The sequence below is a fragment of the Dipodomys merriami genome, unplaced genomic scaffold (assembly GCF_024711535.1).
Source record: "Dipodomys merriami isolate MVZ:Mamm:240054 unplaced genomic scaffold, mDipMer1.0.p SCAF_69, whole genome shotgun sequence".
Classification (NCBI taxonomy): Eukaryota; Metazoa; Chordata; class Mammalia; order Rodentia; family Heteromyidae; genus Dipodomys; species Dipodomys merriami.
In genome coordinates, this window is record NW_027206279.1 from 1,637,152 (window position 1) to 1,659,191 (window position 22,040).

At 51.3% G+C, this 22,040-nt stretch overlaps 1 protein-coding gene and 1 long non-coding RNA gene across 4 annotated transcripts in view; one reads left to right on the forward strand and one right to left on the reverse strand.

Moving 5' to 3' along the window:
• Positions 1 to 10,010: 10,010 nt before the first annotated feature.
• Actc1 (actin alpha cardiac muscle 1) lies at positions 10,011 to 14,259 on the reverse strand. Its single transcript, XM_070005722.1, has 7 exons — positions 14,155 to 14,259; positions 13,253 to 13,409; positions 12,515 to 12,839; positions 11,765 to 11,926; positions 11,488 to 11,679; positions 10,718 to 10,899; positions 10,011 to 10,320 (listed from the first exon to the last, which is right to left on the reverse strand). The coding sequence occupies exons 2-7, from the start codon at positions 13,379 to 13,381 to the stop codon at positions 10,177 to 10,179; spliced, it is 1,134 nt and encodes a 377-aa protein (XP_069861823.1). The 5' UTR covers positions 13,382 to 13,409; positions 14,155 to 14,259; the 3' UTR covers positions 10,011 to 10,176.
• LOC138816174 (uncharacterized) overlaps positions 13,183 to 22,040 on the forward strand; it is a 50,589-nt gene continuing 41,731 nt past the window's right edge. The window contains exon 1 of one of the 3 annotated variants that reach the window (XR_011368582.1): positions 13,183 to 13,211. This is a non-coding gene — a long non-coding RNA (uncharacterized lncRNA). Of the gene's footprint in view, positions 13,212 to 14,716; positions 15,760 to 22,040 lie in introns of those variants that run through there. The other 2 variants (XR_011368580.1, XR_011368581.1) reach the window with 2 other exon arrangements.

The following is a 22,040-nucleotide window of genomic DNA, read 5'->3' on the forward strand; positions in this document are numbered from 1 at the left end:
AATCTTTCTTTCCTTCTTCTCTGTGTCCTCACATGTGGGGGGTAGGAGGGAGGGAGGGAGGGAGGGAGGGAGGGAGGGAGGGAGGGAGGGAGGGAGAGAGAGAGAGAGAGAGAGAGAGAGAGAGAGAATATGCATTAGAGCACTTTGCTGTCTCCCCTCTTGTAAGGGAACAAATCCCATCATAATCTCATAATGAAGGCCCATCCAACTGCCTTCATCTAGAGCTAATTGCACCCCAAAGGTGCCATCTCCAAATACGATCATATGCGAGGTCAGAGTTCACGCTGTTAGCATTAATGGAAGAGATGCTCTGTGGCGTCAAGGGATGGAGCCCTAAGTCGAGGACACAAACATTCAGACCAAAAGGAAAAAACAGAGGAAGCGGCATATGGAATAAACAACCCACCAATGTGACATGAGTATCAAAACATTGTGACTTTTTTCATGATGCCCTACTGTTACAGCAATCAAGATGAATGACATGGATCTAAAAGCATCAGTAAGAACAGATCTGTGTAGCTACATGCCAAGTGAAAAGAAAGCACCATGCTAGGCAATAGCTAGTTCCGTGTGTGTAAATGGTGCACACACATGGTTCCGTGTGTGTAAATGCTTGACTCAGAAACAAGAGGCCTTATTTTTTTTTAATGTGGATACTTAGAAATGTGGATATTCAATTCAATGAATAACAGAGATGCACAGATTTGAAATTTTGTGGCTTACATATGACCCACAATTTGGAAAATATACATCGAACCAGAATCAAATCTCTCTGGAGGGCAACTGAATGATTTGCTTGTGGCTTAGGTCGAGACAGAAATGGCTGTCTGGGAAGGAAGGCAGGAGAAAGAGCAGCTCCTTGGGGGCGGGGGGAGGGGCTGTCCAGCGGAGCCTGCCGCTCAGGGGTCCAGCTTTTCTCCCATGGTCTTATTTGCTTGAGTTTTACTTGTAGCTGGAGGCTGCAGCGCGGCTGCACCTGAGCCGTTTTCCGTTCCCACCTGTCTCCGGCTCCACCTTCTCGGGTTCATTCTTCGCTGCCTTGGGGCTTTTCTCCATCTTGTCAAGGTTAGGGACTTACCTGTTCTTCTTCCCCCAAACCCAAATCCAGCACCATTGAAACGCACTCCATCCACCAGAGAGGAGGGAGGAGGACGTGCTGTATCTTGCCTTGTATTTATGTCTCACTAAAGCCAAGTGCCAGACACACAGCGGAGTGCGCACATAGCACTGGAGATGCAGGTGAACTCAAAGTCAAGCTAAGAATGTGGTGTTAGCCGGGGTGTGTGTGTGTGTGTGCGCACGCGCAGGCGCGTGCATGAGCTAGTCCTGGGGCTTGACTCAAGGCTTAGGCACTGTCTCTTTTTGCTCAAGGCTAGGACTCTACCATTAGAGCCACAGCTCTACTTTGGGCTTTTTTTTTTTTTCTTTCTAATTGGTTCATTGGAGATAAGAGTCTCATGGACTTTCCTGCCCTGGTTGGCTTTGAACGTGGATCCTCAGATCAGATCTCAGGCTCCTGAGTAGATACCATGACAGGCGTGAGTCACCGGCCCCAGGCTGTATTTCTTCCCATATCGAGGGCTGGGACTCTGTGATCTCTGTGAGTCCATTAATTCTCTGTGTCCTAAGTAGGGGAGAGAGAGAGAGAGAGAGAGAGAGAGAGAGAGAGAGAGAGAGAGAGAGAGAGAGAGAGAGAGAGAGAGAGAGAGAGAGAGAGAGAGATATGAAGTTCAGCCACCTGCTGAAACACTTGTAGAAAGAAGCAATGTAGCGACTCAAGGTTTGTTCATAGTTCAGAGCTACTAGGACTTGTGACAGGACACATATCATCAGAAGCAGCAATGTGGTCTGAGTTGGTCCCCTGGCAGGAAAGCTCGGGGACAGCACCAGGCCCCAAGTTCAATCCCCAGAACCAGGGCAGGGGAGGGGAGCATGCCCACTCAGATTAGCGTCATTTAATGGAAATATTTTGAGGCTTTTGGACTTTGTGTACGAAGAGATTTTTTAAATAGCATCTTCTACATCTATACCCTTGATAAAAGGCCAGCCAGGGTGCCAACTTGGACCACATAGCTGCTTCTGATGATAGAACTCTCTAGAATGAGAACTCCTGGGCTAGAGCCCGCACCCCCTGCCACATGACCTGTGCTGGAGATGGCCTCTAATCCAAGACACAGGGGAGTCATGGTAATGGATTCAAGGGCCCAGTCTACCTGGTCTGTTAACTCCAGAAGGAGAGTGACTGACCGGCCAGGCCACCCCCTCCACATCTGTCTGTGCACAGACGCTGCCTGACTCAGGAATCACCAGCAAAAACCAACTGCACCATGCAACTAGATCTGCTGAGCTCCTGGCTTTTACCAAGGGGAAAGAGCCCAAGATCAAATCAAATCACACAGGCAAAGATGACCTGAATACTTCTCCTACTTTTCTAGCAATAAAGAACAAAAGTTGTCATTTCAAAGAGTCATAATGTTGCTTGCTCCTGGAACAAACATGTTTGACCCGCCCCGCCCACCAGAGACAGTCCTTCTGATATGGTGCAGAGAGTAACAGCCAGAGGGAGAAGTTTTCTTTTTGAACCATGGATCTGTTTTAGAATCAGTGCTGGTGCTGGTGACTCACCTATAAATATTCTCAGAATTATTGAACTGTGTGCTCAAGGGTATTGGAATTATGTTGCAAAGATGATCTGCTTTTTCAAAGGGACACTGTAATTCCACGTGAGCCCAGTTAGGAGGCTGGCTTTGGCCAGGGTACACACACCCAGGTGCATGGAGATCTTTGCCTTGACTTTCTTCTCTGATGCTGTTACGGGATGGGTGGCTGGGATGAGATCATAGTAACTTTCCAGTTCACACACACACACACACACACACACACACACACACACATACACGGCTCAAATACCAACTACTGCCAAGCCATCCAGTGTCAGACCTCTGTTCCTCACAGCACGGACTCTTAAATAGTCTCAACAACCTTCCTAACAAAATTAAAATTCCAGGTAACATTTATTGTTTTGAGTGCCTTATGGAGCACTAATGCAAAGTCTGGGGAGAGAGAGTGAGTACCCCGACCTGGCCACCACGGATTTGGCTGCTGCCTTGTGTACACAGGTATGGTCTTGGGTTAGTTAACGTAAGGACAGCTCAATGTCCCTCACGTCCCCCTGGGTGCAGCAGCCTCTGGTCCCTCTGATGAACATTTCCATTCAGTGTGTGAGTATAGCAGATTTCTGATTCTTAAAATCACGCCCGACTCTCTTAAAGTTCAGATATAATTGCATTTCTCATACCCTTCCTCTGGAGACTAATATGTAATTGGAGCAAACCCTCATCGAGTTCTTCCCTACAACCTACAGTTTTCTTTTTAAAAATTGGAGTCCTTCTGCTATATTTCAGTGAAGGAGTCCCTTTTATGTATTTAAGTCAAACCCGTTATTACACCACAATGGTGCGGGCGCGCCAGGCTGGTGGATACAAAAGGGAACGTGGCTACCCTTTACCGTCAGACTTAAAGAGTTTTAAAATAAGTTCCTTCGGCTTGAGAGGAGAATCACAAGTGGCGAAAAGGGCTTCCTACACTGAGAATCCCGAAAGACGGTTCAGATGTTTTAATAATGACACTAAACTCCACAGGGTGTAAGATCATAGTAATTATTACTGAACTCCTCCTCTAAAGTCCTCTTTCCTGACTTCCTCAAACTATAGGTCAGCTCTCTTTTGAAGAGGAGGGAGAGTCTAGCTCTACAGTCTTGCCCCCTGAGTTCCTCATATGAAGTTTGCTGGGTCAAGGGTGCCTGCTTACAAAACAGTTCCGGGCTTAAATGCCATATTTGCTAGTGCTTGCTCATAGCTATTAGTAAAATATATCTTACTGGGCTGGGAAGGTGGCTCAGTGGTAGAGCGCTTGCCTTGCATGCATGCGGCCCTGGGTTCCATTCCTCAGCACCACATAAGCAGAAAAAAAAAAGCTGGAAGTGGCGCTGTGGCTCAAGTGGTAGAGCGCTAGCCTTGAGCTGAAGAGCTGAGGGACAGCGCCCAGGCCCAGAGTTCAGGCCCCACGACCAGACCCCCCCCCAAAAAAATCTATCTATCTATCTATCTATCTGTCTGTCTATCTATCTATCTATCTATCTATCTATCTATCTATCTATCTATCTATATCGTACTTTGTTCAAGTTAAAGTGGAAACAGGTATTAAAGTGTAGAATATATAAACTCCCAGACATCCATCTTCCCTTTGGAAGTCCATAAGTAATTTAGTCCCTTGTTGTAGTATTGTTTTCCCTAGGTTATGTTCCCCTACCTAGGAACTACTAGGCCAAAGAAATGAACTTTTTTTTTTTTTAAGGAAATGAACATTTTTTATGGTTCTCGATTTGCTTTGCCTACTCGTCCTCCAAACTATTAGATCAATCATCCTGCTATTAGGATTCTTCACTTCATCACAACAGAAAATAACATGAATTTGCTATTTGTGAAGCTTACCGATTTGACTCACCTACTTTAGACGTCATTTCAATAGTAGCTTCTCAGGCAAGGTCATCAATAACAGCACAGATCTTCTCATACCAAACTTCCATACTAGCCTTCTAAGCTTTGACACAGCACAGATACACAGAGTATATTATAAATATACAATAAGCACACAGAAATATGTGGACAACTCACAAGACCATTGATTAAGGTCCTACTATGTGCCAGGGCCTGGACATGGTACATACTTCATCTATCCAGTCCTCATAGTAAGTTGGTAAACCATGAGCCTTAAGTCACTGTGTGCAAATCATGGATGAAATCCTCCATTAGTTTTCCACAGAACGTGGGCTCCAAACTGTAACGAGGGCGGCTTAGTGGTCCTAACTGGAGCTGTCTGTCTTACTTAGTATCCCAAAATGCTGTATGCAATGAAAGTAACTGGTTGGACCCCTGGCTAAGCTTGAAACTTTCACCTTTCTACACAAGGCCACTCCAGGTCTTGGGTCATTATGGATTCTCCTCCGGAACACTCTAAGTCAGGCCCACAGAGGCTGTGTCTCAAAAGTACTTACTTGCCAAACTTAGTGAGCATTTCAGACTTAATGGATTCTAGGTCAGACCGGCCTAGGAGCTATTTCTAGTGATTAAATTTAGCTAAGAAGGAGCTTTCTGACAGAGGCTCTCGCCTGAACTGCCGGTGACCCAACCCTTCTAATGTGGGTCAGAGAGACTGGGATATCTCATTCCAATAACATAAAAATCAGAATTAAAAAGAAAACACAATGGAGACCTCTCATCTCGTCAATGAGACTCACCGGGAGAAAGCTCATCTGGGTGATCAAGGACCACAGACACCGGTGGAAAACTTCAGAGAAGAGGGGACGTTGTTAGAGCACAAATAGAGTCACTTGTACTTGTCCTTTCAAAAAAGAAAGCCAAGGAGAAAAATAGGTAATAAGCTGAGCGACTTGATGCCCACAATCAACAAGGGAAACTCACCGTGTGTGTGCTGTAGCTAAAGAAGGGGCCACCCATTTGATTTACTAGTTAGCCACCACCGCAGAAAAGTCCTCCTCTCCCACCCCCGCCCTAACTACAGAACTCTAAGCTCCTTACGTGCAGAAAACACACAACTCTGACCCAACTTTGTGTTGTCTGCCCCTACTACTGGGTTGGGTCCAGAGTCAGGATCAAGAGATGTTTTTTCGGCGAACAGCTATAAAGACACAGCCACGTCCTTGGATGACAGATGGTGGCATGTTGCTAACGGTGAGTGGTGAACCCCAAGCACTCCAGACTTCCAAGACAGACTGCGTCAGAGCGCGGCTGTCCCGGCTGGACGGGCTGTGGCCAGGAAGGGCGCTCTCCAATGCAGCATGTGAGGCCGGTTAGCTGGATGCTGCACGCTCCTGCACTGGCTGCTTACTCTTGCCTCTAGATCCCCACACCTGAGGAGAATGAGAACCCAAGAGACCCGGGCTGATGGTGGTACCTCCTGTGGCCCATTCTCTGAAGGCTCACAGGTGAACAGAGGTGGGCCGGGTCAGAGAGGTGGACCTCTGATTGGGTCTGAGGACTGATAGGACCCACAGGCTGTCCAATGATCTTGAGAGTTACCTAACCGGCCCTTAGAGGCGCCTGACTCACCCCTGCGCCGCCCTGGGTCTCTCTCCACACTCCGCCTTCTGGCAGGAGCTCTGCTCCCCTTTTTCTTCAACAAATCTTCGGCATTTGGCTTCTCCCTCCGTGTCTTTGAGGCCACCAAGAGGATGGAGCAGTCCAGAGGCTGCCGTTTTCCAGCATCCTATCTGAGGCCTGGCTGGGGCTACCAGGAGAAGGTAAGTGAAGGAGAGAAACGATCATTTCCTTTCTTCTATGCTAGCCCTGAGAGCAGGGTAAAAGAGGTGATGTTAGCCAACAAGCATTGTACTCAGGGTCTGACTTGTTGAACTGGAACCCTCTCTCCCTCTCCTCCCTCTCCTCCCTCCCCTCTCTCCCCTCTCCCCCCTCTCCCCTCTCTCCCCTCTCCCCCTCTCCCCTCTCTCCCCTCCCTCCCAATCAAAACCAAGCCACCAGGCTCTGTGGATGAGCTAGAGGCCCCCCTGACTGCGCCAGCCCTGTGGGAGTCTGTGTGAGAGGTGGGAACCACCCTCCCTGCTCTTCCTGGGTTGAGGATGGACCTGCCTGCGCTGCTGTGTCAGTGCAGTTAGTGCTGACTCGGTCTTGTTAAGATGGCTCAATGCGTTCAGGCCTGCCCGCTGTGGTCTCCCCCGCTCCTCCTCAGGGCCAGTCTTCCGGGCAGGGCGCCGACTCTCCTTTTCCATCTCCACTTCCCTCCCGAATTTGCTTGCCGGGGCTTGGATTGCTCCAGTGGCTAAATAGGGACTTAAAAAAAAACCCACGTGTGCTGGGAATTACCAAAAGGTGTTACTCGTTGGGTCTGAGACCTCAGGTGAGGGCTGTTTGTTGGGTACAGTCTTTCCCCCACTGAGTGCCACCTCAGCAATGGGGTGGGGACCGTGGCCGCTCTGTCTGGTCCTCAGGAAGGATGGACATCTGGGGATGTGCAGATGGGCCTCTCTCCTCTGCCACCCCCCCCCCCCCCCGCAGCCCCACTGGAGTCTGCAGCCATGTGTGGCCCAAAGATGAGTTTCAGCATCTGGAAAAGTAGCCACCCGAGGAGAATGCAGAGCTCAGCCCTGCTCTCCAGGGACAGGCGTCCCTGTGGCTCCCCAAACCTGCCGGGTTGAAAAGTTGGCCCTCAGGACAATGCGCCTGCTTGGTCTTTCCTGTCGTAATGCCTTTACGAGATCCGAGATCCGAGGCCGGCGGGTGCAGGTCTGCAGGTCTCTCTGGCACCACCTGGGCCTGTGGGATGGACAGGTTTCTGGCCACTGTATGCAGGGCGTTTGTCTTTCTATCACCGCCATGTGCTTTCTCCCATCTCGTAGGACCAGCCTTTCTATCACTAACAGAACCTAGCTGGTGACTGTGTCTAGGGAGGTTGCCTCCAGGTGCATACATATATAAGGGGGAATGCAGTCTACGTAAAATTAAAAAAATAAGAAAAGCACTGCAATAGGCAGTGGATCCTGTTTCTAAGGCATGGAGCGCCCCTCCTCGTTTAACTGCTTGAACTCTGCACAGACTCTGCTACTGTGAGCTGTGCCCTGAGGGCTTGAAAAGGCTTTCATTCATCTTTGTGTGGCTGATTAACTTCCAGGCAAATCTCTTATCTTGCTCTTCAAAGGTTGTGTACTCTTGTGTGTGAACACCTTTAGGGAGGTCCATTGTTGTTAATAAGTAAAAGTTTGGTCACTGGTTTTCTTTTCTTTTTTTTTTTTTTTGTCGGTCATGGGGCTTGAACTCTGGGCCTGGGCGCTGTCCCTCAGCTCTTCAGCTCAAGGCGAGCGCTCTACCACTTGATCTACAGCATCACTTGGTCACTGGTTTTTGTAACTGTTTCAAAGTAAAGGAAAGGGGGTGGTTCTAAACTCAGAAGGATTCTTTTTTTTTCTTTTTTTTTGGGGGGGTCGGTCGTGGGGCTTGAACTCTGAGCCTGGGCGCTGTCCCTCAGCTCTTCAGCTCAAGGCGAGCGCTCTACCACTTGAGCTACAGCGCCACCTCTGGTTTTCTGGTGGTTTATTGGAGATAGGAGTCTCATGGTCTCTCCTGCCCGGGCTGGCTTTGAACTGCAATCCTCAGATCTCAGCCTCCTGAGTAGCTAGGATTACAGGCGTGAGCCACCAGTGCCCGGCTTCAGAAGGATTCTTAAAATTTGGATATTTAGACAAATGATTATAATCTGTTTCATTGTAATTTAATTATTTTACAACTTATGAGTCATAACAAACACGTTGTTTCGGTTGGTTGTAAATTAAAAGCTTGTCCAAAGGTTTTTCTAAGGTCAAGGTGAATACACTGGTGTGAAAGGAACATCCAAACCTCTGTGAAAATCAAGCTGTTTTGAGAAGGTGGTTTCTGCTCTTGGTAACATTTACAAATAATTGGCTTAAAAATATGATTTGTCAAAGTAATTGTGTAATATTGATCTCAGGACTTAACTAAGTCAAGTTTATCTAAATGTCAGTCTTTTGAATGGCCTAGAGCCACCTAGAGCCACCATACCTTGTTGTTTGCTCCTTTGTATGCTAGGTATATGTGTCTAAAGGAAGTTAAGGCTTCTTGGTGTGCATGTGTGTGCACACACATGCATGCACACACACATATGTGCCAGTCTTGGGGCTTTAACCCCAGGCCTGGACACTGTCCCTGAGCTTTTGTGCTCAAGGTTAGGTCTCTACCCTACCTTTTGGTGGTTAATTGGAGAAAAGAGACTCATTAACTTCCCTGCCCTGGTTAGCTTCAAACTATGATCATCAGATCTCAGCCTCCTGAGAAGCTAGGATGACAGATTCTGTGGTTTTGTTGTTGTTTTGTTTTTAAACACAAAGCTTAAATAACTTTGCCAAATGTATGTCCTCTTACAGTCATTAATAGCGTCAACCTTCAAGGCTGGCTAGGTGTATGGGATCATAATTATAATACTAACAAAGCTTAGTTCGGAAAGGCCTGACTGAGCCTTGAGTGCTGCCTTCATATTTGACTCTTTCAGATCCTGCTCACATCCCGGCTCCCAGCATGCTTTGCAGACAGTACCAACACAGTGCAGTAAAGAAAATGCAAGGCTTCTTTTTTTTTTTTTTTTTGCCTCTTTCCAAGGACATCCTAGCCTTTGCTTCACTCAAACCAAGTTTACAAAGAAATAGAGGTTAAAAAACTCTGTCCCAAAGCCAGGCCTAGTGGTACCTGCCTATGATCCCAGCATTCATGAAGCTGAGGCTGGAGGAAGTGAGACAATGTCTCAAAAACACAAAGGGTAGGGGGTGTGACTCAAGTGACCACTCACTGGCCTGAGCTCAAGGCTCTGAGTTCAAAACACACAACTGCTAAGTCTGAAGAGATAAGGATAAGCGAATTGATCTTTAAATACTCTTGGACCTTCTCATCATGTGGATTTTTTTCCATCCTAAATACTCTTTGTGTCAGCCATAGCAGCTGATCCCAGAGAACTGTCCCACCCATTTGTGTGTCTAGCCTTCATGGAGCCAATCTACTCACAAGGAACCAAATGTATTTCTAGTTCTGTCCCAAAACAAAAATCAGAATTTAGTATCGTGGCTGGATGTGGTGGTGTGTACGTACCTCTGATCTCAGCACTGAGGAGGGTAAGCACCAAGGAGGATGGAGCTGAGGTACAGAGCACATTCAAGGCCAGCCTGAGCAACATGGCAAGATTCAAAAACACCAAGGGCTATCAAAGTAACGCAGTGGTAGCGCACTTCTCTACTCTGCGTGAGTCCCTGGGGTCTGATCCTCAGTACACACACACACGTACACACATACACAAAAGTCAGTGTCATTATGCTAGTGGAATTTCATTATGCTCAGGATGTCACACACCTGCCCCCTCATGTACGTAATGTACGTATCCCCTCTCCAAGAAAAAACAAAAACGAGAGAGACTTTTGTAGGTTGCAAGTCCTGTCTGGTTTATTTATAAAGCAATAAATATCGTAAGCATGAACAAGTTGCACGTGTGTAAACAAACTGTACAATGATTGAGAGATGGGGGGGATGGCTTGAAGCTGATTCATCATCCTGGACAGAAGGCAGACTAAGAGAGGGCGCTTTAGAAGCACTTGCGGTGGACGATGGAGGGCCCCGCCTCATCGTACTCCTGCTTGCTGATCCACATCTGCTGGAAGGTGGACAGGGAGGCCAGGATGGAGCCGCCGATCCACACAGAGTACTTACGCTCGGGGGGAGCGATGATCTGCAGAAGGAAAACAAGAGTGAATTCTCCCTGCCAAGGAACAAGGTGCTTACTGGAAGCTTCATACCATCAGGACGGCCAATCAGGAGCTGCGAGCTGTCTTCTAGAATTCCCCCACTTTTCTCAATTAGCGTGTAAAATATCAACTTGCTGAAAGGCCGGGGAAGGATAGCAGGGAAAGTTAGGAGTGTCTAATATGTTCTTATGACGGAGTTTCCCATCCCCTGCCCCCTACACAAATATCCATTCTTATTCACTGTTTGAAAGTATCTTAAAACTCCCAAGTTAAAAGAAAATTCAAAATTGTTGTAGAAAAGCTAGGCGGTAGGGTGGGTTGGACAGGCAGCTGCTGTGAGGGGAGCGGAGGGAGGGGAGGCTCTCCACGGAGGCCCTCTACCTTGATCTTCATGGTGCTGGGGGCCAGCGCGGTGATCTCCTTCTGCATGCGGTCAGCGATCCCGGGGTACATGGTGGTACCCCCAGACAGCACGTTGTTGGCGTACAGGTCCTTGCGGATGTCAATGTCGCATTTCATGATGCTGTTGTAAGTCGTCTCGTGGATGCCGGCCGACTCCATGCCTGGAAGCAAGATTTTAAACATTGGCCCGTTCAGGCCAGGGTGGAAGGAAGAGACAGGATTCTTCTAAATTGGTGAGCTGCCACCATTTGTCTGGAAAACATATGGCCATCATAAGGTACCCCACAGCAAACAGGAGGGAGCAGGTGTCTCTTAAAAAGTGCTGACAGACAATCCACCCACAACTGCCAAGAAACAGACAACTGTGCTGAGCACCTGTTTGCAGCAGACCTGCCACCATCCGATGTGTGTGTGTGTTTTAAATTTATGGCCTCATATCAAGAGGCAAGCTTCTGAAATTACTTAGGAAACTTAAAGGAAAGCCCAGCTTCTTGCTAATGGCACTAGTGGAGGAGAGGCCGCTGGCTTCCTGCATGTGTGAGATTCAGTTGCTGCCAAACAGCCTCTTTTGCTGGGAGATGAATTCAGCATGCCCTAGATTATAGTGTTACAGCACAACGCTTTCTGTCTAATGACCCGTGGGGACTTGAGGCCGAGCCGTGGGGGGCTCCATGCTGTAACTGACTCACTCCTAATTATGGACTTCACTCTGCAAGACCCCGAGATTTCCAGGGAAAGCTGGAACTCACCAATGAAGGAGGGCTGGAAGAGCGTCTCAGGGCAGCGGAAGCGCTCGTTGCCAATAGTGATGACTTGGCCGTCAGGCAGCTCGTAGCTCTTCTCCAGGGAGGAGGAGGAGGCGGCGGTGGCCATCTCATTCTCAAAATCCAGGGCCACGTAGCACAGCTTCTCCTTGATGTCACGTACGATCTCACGTTCAGCTGCGCAAATACAGGACGGTCAAGCTCCCAAGGTGGAAGTCAGTTGTGGAGAAGGAGACAGACACACAGACACACACTCACTCACCAGTGGTGACAAAGGAGTAGCCGCGCTCGGTGAGGATCTTCATGAGGTAGTCAGTGAGATCCCGCCCGGCCAAGTCCAGACGCATGATGGCGTGGGGCAGAGCGTAGCCCTCATAGATGGGGACATTGTGAGTCACACCGTCCCCAGAGTCCAGAACAATGCCTGCGAGGGGAAGGTGACCAGAGCAGGGTCAGGCCTGGGGACCGCTGCTCTGCCCAGCCACAAACTTGCTCTAGGTCTTGGCTGAGAGAAAGACTGGGAATGGGTTCAGACAAAATTATCTCCATTACAGGCAAGAACAAGAAGGCCCGTAATGCGTGGATAAGTTAGTCTGAAGGCAATGGCCGTTCATCTTTTTTAAAACCACTGTAGAAACGTTTCCCAAGGAGATGTTCAAATGACCATTTCCCTTACCAGCCATTAGCCCGTCATGGAAGCATCCGGGCATGTTTTTTCCAATCTAACTGGCGCGTGCTTAGGATGCAGGCCTGTAAACATGTGTGTGCCTGTCTGACATGCTTGCATGATATGCACACACACTGGGGGCTGTGACAATCTACTGTGGCATGGTCTCCGCCTCCGTGCGGCACCCTGCACCTTAAATAAGGGGAAGCTCCAACTCCGCAGGCTCCGAGCTGCCCCGAGCCCCTGACACCTCTCCCCCTCCGCTCTCCACGTTGGAACGTGACCCCAGGGCCCAGCCCGTGACCCCTGACCCGTGACCCGAGGATGCGACCGGCCTGGGCTCACCTGTGGTGCGGCCCGAGGCGTACAGCGACAGCACGGCCTGGATGGCCACGTACATGGCGGGCACGTTGAAGGTCTCGAACATGATCTGGGTCATCTTCTCGCGGTTGGCCTTGGGGTTCAGCGGGGCCTCGGTGAGCAGCGTCGGGTGCTCCTCGGGCGCCACGCGCAGCTCGTTGTAGAAGGTGTGGTGCCAGATCTTCTCCATGTCGTCCCAGTTGGTGATGATGCCGTGCTCGATCGGGTACTTCAGCGTCAGGATGCCCCTCTTGCTCTGGGCCTCGTCGCCCACGTAGGAGTCCTTCTGCCCCATGCCCACCATGACGCCCTGGGAGAAGAGGAGAGAACGTCACGCTTTCTACCCGGGCCGACCAACGGATGTCTACCTGCTTTCTCCCTGCGCGGTGGCGGTGGCGGCGGGTAGGACCCGGCCCGGGCGCGTCCCCGCCGCGCTCCGCCCCGCCCCGCCCCGGGCTACATCTGTGGACTCCGGGGTGGCGATGGGGGACAAGCGCGCATGCACCAGCGGGCGGCGGGGGCGTGGCGGGGGCGGGGGTGTGTCCACGTGGGCGGAGCGCGCAGGTGCGGAAGGGGCGGGCCGCGCGTGTGGGCACAGCACGAGGGAGGCGTGCAGGTGCGAGCGGCCGGAAGGGGCGTGGCTCGCAGGTGCGAGCGACCGGAAGGGGCGTGCGGCGCGCAGGTGGGCTCCGGCGGAGCGGGCGGGAAGCGCGAGGCGCGCACCTGGTGCCGCGGGCGGCCGACGATGGACGGGAAGACGGCGCGGGGGGCGTCGTCGCCCGCGAAGCCGGCCTTCACCAGCCCGGAGCCGTTGTCGCACACCAAGGCGGTGGTCTCCTCGTCGTCGCACATCGTGGCTCAGTGCTGCGGGGTCTGCGGGCTGAGGAGAGGCGGGCGCCGTGAGGAGGGGCCGCCGGCGGCGGGCCGGGTGGGGTGGGTGCGGCCCCAGCGCCGCCTGGACGCCCGCACGCCCCGGGCCGCGGCCTCTGACACAAGTTTGCGCGGCCGCTAGCCACGGCTGGGGCCGGGGTCAGGGGCGCAGGGTCAGGGCGCGGGGCCGGCGTCAGGGCGCGGGACCGGGGTCGGGGTCAGGGGCCGGGGTCAGGGGCGCATGGTCAGGGCGCGGGGTCGGGGCGTGGGGCCGGGCTGGGGCCGGGGTCGGGGTCGGGGCGTGGGGCTGGGCCGGGGTCAGGGCGCGGAGCCGGGGTCAGGGGCGCAGGGTCGGGCCGGGGTCGGGGCGTGGGGCTGGGCCGGGGTCAGGGCGTGGGGCCGGGGTCAGGGGCGCAGGGTCGGGCTGGGGCCAGGGTCGGGGCACGGGGTCGGGTCTGGGCCGGGGCTGGGGTTAGGGTCCGGGGTCCGGGCCGGGGTCAGGGCGCGGGGCCGGGGCGCGGGGCCAGGGTTAGGGCGCGGGGCCGGGGTCAGGGGCGCAGGATCGGGCCGGGGCCAGGGTCGGGGCGCGGGGTCGGGGTCAGGGGCGCAGGATCGGGCCGGGGCTAGGGCGCGGGGCCGGGGTCAGGGGCGCAGGGTCGGGCCGGGGCCGGGGTCAGGACGCGGGGCCGGGGTCCCGGCCGGGGTCGGGGCGCGGGTCCGGGTCCGGGGTCGGGGCGCGGGCCGGGGTCACTCACCGTGCGCGGGCGGCGGGGCTGGGCGGGCGGCGCTGCGTGGCGGCCGCGCCGGCGCAGCTTTATACCCGCCGCCGCCGGGCCGGCCGGGCAGCTGGGGCAGGGGTGGGGGCCCGCGCCTTGCCTTGCCTTATTTGGTCGCCTTGGCGCCCTCCGGGCCCCGCCGAGGCCATTCATGGAGCCGAGGGCCGGGAGGGGACCGGCGGGGCTGGCGGGCCATGTAAGGAAGGGGAGGGGGCCGCCGGGCGGGCAGGTGGAGGGCGGGGGCGGGGCGGCTCCCGGGGTGGGGCCGCGGGGGAGGCTTGGCGCCCGGCCTCCCTCCAGCCCGGGGTCCCGACAGCTGGGCCGGACGGCGGGGACCGCGGGGCGCCGCGGGCCGGAGCCGCAGAGCCCTGCCCGCCCGCCCGGGCCCCTGGCCGCCCCGCTTCCTGCGGGGGCCGTGGGTCAGGGTCCGGCCCAGGGGCCTGCCGCGCCCTCCAGGGGCCAGCCGGGCACTCGGAAGCGCTGCTCGAGCTCGGGCTCCAGACTTGAGCCGCACAGGGTGCCCTGGCGCCCAGGCCGGTGCCCCCACCTGCGCCAGACGCCCGGGGCCACTCGCTGGCGGTCACTGAACCTCCTTTTTTGGTGTGCTGGTCCTGGGGCTTGAACTCTTCAAGCTCAGGCACTGTCTCTGAGCTGTTTTTGCCCAAGGGCAGAGCCCTACCACTTGGGCCACAACTCCACTGTGGGCTTTTTGTTTTTGGTGGTTAATTGGAGAGAAGAGTCTCAAAGGCTTTATTGCCAGGCTGGCTTTGAACCTTGATCCCCAGATCTCAGCCTCTTGAGTGGCCAGGATGACAGGTGTGGGCCACTGTTGCTTGTCTTAAATGTCTCAAACTGGGGACCAGAGTCTTCATTCCAGCCGTACCAAGACTGAAAAAGCAAAAGCTCCTGGCAACGTTAGAGATAACAGCAAAGGAAACCCTAAGGGCAGATGACCCCTCACCAGGGAACGTGCAGCCTGTGGGTAGGCAGTGTCCTCACAGCCAAGGGGGTCGGGGGTTAGAACTGGAGCCTCAACCCATGACCAACCTCCCCTCCAGCAACTGCCTGTTCTACTAGTCTGTAAACACATGAGAAGCTGGTATAAATGGCTGACATCTTCTTGGTGGGAAACCGGTTCAGAAAGTTCCCAGGACTTGTAAGAAAGAGAAATGTAGCAAGAAAGGAGGCAAGGGGGAGGAGAGGGAGACATTCGAAGGACACCGCCTCTGGTTTGCCCTGGGCTGCCCTGTTTGCTCAGCTCTTGATGCTGCTTGGACTTTGGATGCTGATGCCTTTCCTCCAGTTCACACCAGATAAAAATAGAGCACTGGGCACAGGCACCCTCTCTAGAGTGGTCTGGGATTGATATGCTGAGGAGGCCGCTGATTAGATACTTGTCCTGGGCCTCTGCTCAGAACTTCCCAACCATGTTTGGGTTGGTCTGGGGGAGAAGCCTTGGGGACAGCTAGGGGTGGAGCCAGGTGGGAGTCTTAGCTGGAGTCAGGCCCACTGCACAACTGGTGTTTTAGAGAGAGCAGGGCTGCCTCAGCCTGCATAGACACCGAAGAAGCGAAGGAAAGAGAGGTGAGCCTGGTGGCCAGGCAAGTCCCATGCCCATCACTCATTGCCTGAGTCTTCACTGTGCTGAGCCCCGACTTTACCCTCTGTGAAGGACACAGTAACTTGTTTGTTTCTTTTTATTAGTATATATCAATTGCACAAAACTGTTTTCATTGTGACATTTCTCTGTATGCATATAGAGAGCCAGGATCTAATTTACCTTCCTCTAGTCTTTCTTGTCTCCTCTTCATTTTAAAAACCATTTAAGGGTTTTTAAAATTGTTTTCACAATAAGTCTTTCCTTACACTGCTATTGAGTATTTATTAATAACAAATTATATATTATATAGAAGACTCAAAGTGAATTTGACCTATTTGAATTAAGTAACATTTTTGTAAACAATAGCAGCGCTTCTCTCCTCCTCCCCTTCTCCCCCCCTTCAACCTCTCCCTCTTTCTTCTCCTTTCTCCTTCTGCTTCTCTCTTCCTCTCTCCCTCTGCTCCTCTCTTCCTCTCTCCCCATCTCTCCCCTTACCCTATCTGTCCCCTTCTTCTCTATCCCCCTCCCTCCCACCTTTCCTCTTTCCTCTCCCCTCTCTTTCCCCTTCCCTCTTCCCTACCCCCCTCTCTCCCTCTCTCTCTCTTGATGTTGTACTAATCCTGAGGCTTGAACTCAGTGCCTGGGCACTGTGCCTCAGCTTTTTCCAGGGCTAGTACTCTATCACCTGAACCATAGCTCCACTTCAGGCTTTTTTGGTATTTGATTGGAGATGAATCTCTTAAATTTTACTGTCTGCTGGCCTTGAACCATGATCCTCAGATCTTAGCCTCCTGAGTAGCTAGCTAGAATTACAGGTGTAAGCCACCAGGGCTGGCTTAGCAGCTCTCTTTTGAAGAATGGGGATTTAGCACTGTATTTAGCAGTGTCTCATTGATTGTGGAACTTGAAGTAAGCCAGTCTCAAAGACTCTGATAACAGTGCAGAGAAGGGCTAGTCTTCCCTGTAAGTAGATATCAGAGGCATGTGCTGGGCAGGGAAAGGCACCATTTCTGGAATCTTCACAAAAGAGGGTGGCTAAAGATTCAGAGAAAGCATTGGTAAGTAGAGTAAAACTGAAGCTGATGAGCATTTGTGTGAGAGGAAGTTCTGTTTGACAGGGTCTCGGGAGAGATTCCCCTGGTCACTGCCATGGATGGAAAGGTTCCCAGAAGAAGAACACCATTGTATTGGACCTGAGTCCTTAGCAGGACTTCAAGGCTCAGATCAGTTCCAGTTCACCCACCCCAGGATTATGGATCCTACTGGGGAATAGTAGATTGGTGAAGGGCCAGTTTTGTGAGACTTTAAAAATGTTTCACAGTTTGCATTCAATTCATTTTAAAACAAGAAGGCCTTTTCATAATCATTTTTTTTATATTTTTATTGTGAGACTACCGTACAGAGGAGTTACAATTACATGGGCAAGATAATGATACATTTCTTATCAAGCATTGTTGCCTCCTCTTTGTTATTCACAATCATTTTTATCATAAAAAAGAATACTTTAGCCCAGTACTGGTGGCTCACGCCTGGAATACTAGCTGCTCAGGAGGCTGAAATCTGAGGATCATGGTTCAAATCCAGCCCAGGCAGGGGGATTGATCTTAATCTCTATTTCACCACCAGAAAACTGGAAGTGGTGCTGTGATTCAAAGTGATAGAGTGCTAGCCTTGAGCCCAAAAGCTCAGGGACCATGCCCAGGCCCTGAGTTCAAGCCCCACCACCCAAAGAAAAAAAGAATACTTTTTAAAAAGACTTGTGGTTAAAGTACTCAAGATCCTTTCTTCTAGCTTGTTAATGTGTACAATACAGTATTGTTAACTAATGTCACCTACTATGCAACAACACACGGGAACTCCTTATACCCATCTAGCTGTAACTTTGTGTCCGCTGATCAACCTCCCCCCATCCATCCCTTCCTGCCACACTAGTCTCTGGCAACAACCATTTTTCAATTCCTATAAGATTAACTTTTATGTCCCCTGACGGAATGAGGTCAGATGGCTTTTTGTCCTCATGTGCCTGGTTTACTTCTGACACAGTGATCTCCAGCTCCAGCCTTGGTGTTGCTAGTGTCCAGGGGACAAAATTCCTTTTCTCTGGTTGTGTGCTCTGCATTTTCCTTATCCTTCAGTTGATGGATGCTTTGGTGGTTCCATTTCTTGGCTGTTGTGGATGTTGTAATATGCAAGTGCAAATATCTCTGACAGACTAGTGTCATTTCCTTTATATAGTAGTGGGATTTCTAGATCATGTGGTCGCCGTATTTTAAAATTTTTGAAGAACCTCCATGTTGTTTTCCTTAATTGCTAATTTGGGGTGTGCCAGGGTTCCCTTGTCTCCACATCTTTGCCAGCAGGCGCTTTTGTCTTTTGCCCTTTTGGTTGTAGCCATTCTGTGTGTGAGTGTGTGAGTCAGTCCTGGGGTTTGAACTCAGGACTTGAACTCCATCCCTGAGTTTTTGTGCTCCAGGCTAGTGTTCTACCACTTGAGCCACAGTTCCACTTGCACTTTTTGGGTGCTTAATTGGAGAGATAAAACTCACACATTCTTTCCTGCTCCAGCTGGCCTGGCACTGTGGTCCTCAGACCTCAGCCTCCTGAGCACTGGGATTATGGTAGGTGATGGTGGTCATTCTTAATATAAAGTCACATCCTGCTGGGTGTTTAGTCTGCATTTTTCTGATTAGAGATGTTTATTTAGATGAATTGCCATGAACTTTCTCTCTACTAGAGCTCTTTCAATCCTTACATATTTTGGATATGAATCTCTTTAACAGATGTGTAGTTTGCAAATATCTTCTTCCAGTCTGGAATTCTCTTCATTCTCTTGATTGCTTTTTTGTTTCATGATGTAATCAATCCCAGTTGTCTACTTTCGTTTCCTGCGCTTTTAGGGGGTCTCATCCTTAAAGACTTATAATTAATTGTTCAATATTTGGTTCTGCTCAATTTTCACATATTAAAAAGTTTGACCCTAGTTTATATATTTATATATACATATCACTATATGATACATATAAGCATATATGACATAATTATTATGTAAGTATTATGTACATAAGTCAGTGGAAAAGGATTCATGACTGCCTTTCATCTAACACAAAATTTCAGAGTCCTTTTTAAATTGAAAATTGAGCTTGTTTGTCTCATTGTGAGATACCGCAGTGACTTCTGTCTGGAGGATTCTGGATGTCTTTTTTAAAAAAACTGGTAGAATATAGAATATGTGTATCATCAAACTTACTATTTCAGCCAGTGTGCAGCTTAGTAGTGTTAAAAACATTTACAATGTGGTGCAATCTCAAGTTATTTATTTGTGATGGTCCTGGGGCTTGAACTCAAAGCTTGGATGCTGTCTCTGAGCTTCTTTTGCTCAAGGCTAATGCTCTACCACTTGAGCCACAGCAGCCCTTCCAACTGTTTTTGCTGATTAATTGGAGATAAGAGTCTTGCAGGTTTCAAACTGTGATTCTCAGATCTCAGCCTTCTGAGTAGCTAGGCACTGGCTCAAGTAATCTTTTTTTTGGGGGGGAGGGGTCCAGTTGTGGGGCCTTACATGCTGTGACTAAAATGATTTCCATATCCAGAAATGACTTGAGCTCTACCCTTTGAGAGACGAGAAGGGTCAATATCCTAGGAATCACTGAGCCTGTTTTGCCTGAGGTCATACAGAAGAGCGAGTGGTAAAGCTCACCTTCTGCCTCATTGGACTGCTGCTTCAAAGAAGCAAGCTTCCGCGCTGCTTATTTCAAGTTGGGATTCCCTGGTTCCTGTTGGCAAGAGTGAATCTGTGTTTCAGATGAGCCCTCATCGCTCTTCCCCAGACCTGGCCTGGCTGCTCCTCTGCAGCCTCCAAGCCCCAGGTCTTTGCTGGGTATGGCCCAGGCTGGCAGGATCAGGTTAGCTGACCTGGAGCCCCCGCCATCCCCCCCTCCCCCTCCCCCTCCCCGGGACAGCAAGGCCGGTGGGCCCCGTGGGTTGCTAGGGTCCCCAGGGTGCTGGAGGGCCAGGGAGGCTGAGAGAGGCTCTTCAGTGCAGGGCCAGCCCAGAGGGAGCGGTGCTGGGCGAGCTGAAGGAGCAGAAGGCCAGCCTGTTCCCCTGCCCTTGCCTCCGGGAGGCCTGCTCCAGCCACCATCTGCTTGGGAGCGGCCAGGATGCCGGCCAGCCTCCTCCCCCACCCCGGGGATTAGCAGTCACTTATCTCAGCTGTCCTCCATTCGGAGGTGTTTTACAGCATTTACAGACCAAGCCCCACTTAATTCCTGCCAGCCCTCCCTGTACTCTGTGCCCTTGGGAGAGGTTCTAGGTCAGACCCCAGTGGGCAAGTGTGCCTTCTTAACATTTCTGTCTTATCTCCTTTCATGTGTTCACCCACCACCTCTAGTTTTCAGTAAAAGAACATGATTGAGCCCCTCCCCTGCCACCCTGCCTCCACTCTGTTGTTCAGAACCAATACCAAGGGTGGCTCATTCTTCCCCACACTGCCCACGTTTCCACCCCATAAGGATTCTTCCGGCAGCCCTTGCCTTCTGACATAAGACCAACTGTAATGAGCCATGTAATAAGATTCAGAAAGGAGGACAAAGCCAAGAGGAAGGGGGCGGGGCGGGTGGACACGGGCTGACACACTTCTGGGTCTCCGAGTCACACGGGCTCAGTTAGCTCCTTTGCCAGGCTGGGAAGGCAGCGAGGCTTCCTAGGTGGCCCTTTTAGCTCCTTAAAAGGAGCTCGTCCTTCAGGCACGAAGTGCTCGCCCTTGCAGGTTGTGACTTGGAATCCTCAGGCATAGCCCGCTCCTTCCACTGGCCGTGACTCCCGGTGGAGCCACCCTGCTTTTCCTGAGCATGCCCTGAGCTGCTCACAGCACCCGGCACTTGCAGCTACCCTGGGTGGGAAGAGCCGGAGCCCAGACTTCCTGACTGGCCTGCTCGGGGCAGAGCTCCTCTGTTCCCTAGCACACACAGTAATCCCAACCAGCAGGCCTCACGGCCCTTCCTAGAGGCCCAGGATGGGAGGCGGCCTGTGGGTACTGTCAGCCTGGGAAACTTACGGACGAAGCCAGGCAGCAACCCCACTGCAGAATCCACTCAGACTTGTCCTTTGGTATGAGGTCCCCAGCCATGTTAAGGGGCTGCGTAAAAAGTAGGTCATAGGCTCTGTCAGAACAGTTATTACAGAGTATGAATCTTTTGGAAGAATCTCTTCTTCCTCTTCCTTCCCCCTTCTCTCCTCCCCCCCTTCCTTCCCTGCCTTCCCTTCCCCCTCCTTCCCTCCCTCTCTCCTCTTCCCCTTCCTCTTTTAAACAAAGAACCTCTTGTTTCCATTTAGAATTTCCTTCCTTGACTCTCGTGTTCAGAAAAGCAGCATCTCAAACTGATGAGTTTGTTTTGATTCTATGGTCTGGAATATAGATACTGTTAGAGTATTTTAGACTTTGCCAGAGAACCACGCAGACATCACGTATAGAGAACAAAGAAACGTTTATTGCTGTGAAAGGGGCTTCTCACAAGGCAGAAGTGAGAAGAAGTGCACCGGCTATTGTCTGGAGTGACCTATGTAACCTAGGAGGGCTAGGAGGGGCTAGAAGGGGCTGGGAGGCAGAGACCCTGGTGTGGACGTGTGGGCCAGGGGCTTCATCATGGTGGACTAGATTTATGGCTGCTGCCCAAGTAGATAAGGGTCCTGCAGCTGCCCAGACCTGAAGGTCACTCTAAGGGGCTCTTGCTGCCTTCTATGGTGGTAGCTGCCCCAGAGGAGTGCCATCCCAAGGTAGGGGTTGGAGGCTGATTATTTACTGCCTTTTACTACATGGCCTAGTGTTGCCAAGCGGTGGAGAGGGGAAGGAGCGTGCTAAGCTATGGAATGGGAGCTCATTGGGCTAACCTGGATTCCCTTTGGTAGTGCGTAAGAAAAACCTGAAAACAACAAAACCAAAAACAAACCCCACTAAAAACCCAAACCCCATGATCCAGTGGTTGACATGATTACAGGTCAGTCCGACATATTTTACATACCTACCTATATTTCTCATTTTTCTTTTAATTTGTATGTGTCTTGATTATTTTTGTAAGTTGTTGTAAATCTGTGGGATAAAACATGAGAGGGTGGATGAGATAGTAAAGAAAGGGAACGGTGGAGGACATGTTTGAAATTCCAATCTCACAGGTCTCCAGGAGTCCAAGCCCATGTCTCTGCTTCCATCTCAACAAATGCATATACTACTGAAGGAGAGAAAACACTGCCCAGAAAGGGTAGCATTGTT

What these genes read in the sequence shown, in the direction of transcription:
- Actc1 (XM_070005722.1), bottom strand. Translation starts at nt 13,381, where the DNA reads ATGTGCGACGACGAGGAGACCACCGCCTTGGTGTGCGACAACGGCTCC. An exon ending in TCGGCCGCCCGCGGCACCAG is followed by an intron (nt 12,840 to 13,252) that starts GTGCGCGCCTCG and finishes CTCTTCTCCCAG; the next exon opens with GGCGTCATGGTGGGCATGGG. An exon ending in CGCCTCGGGCCGCACCACAG is followed by an intron (nt 11,927 to 12,514) that starts GTGAGCCCAGGC and finishes TTCCCCTCGCAG; the next exon opens with GCATTGTTCTGGACTCTGGG.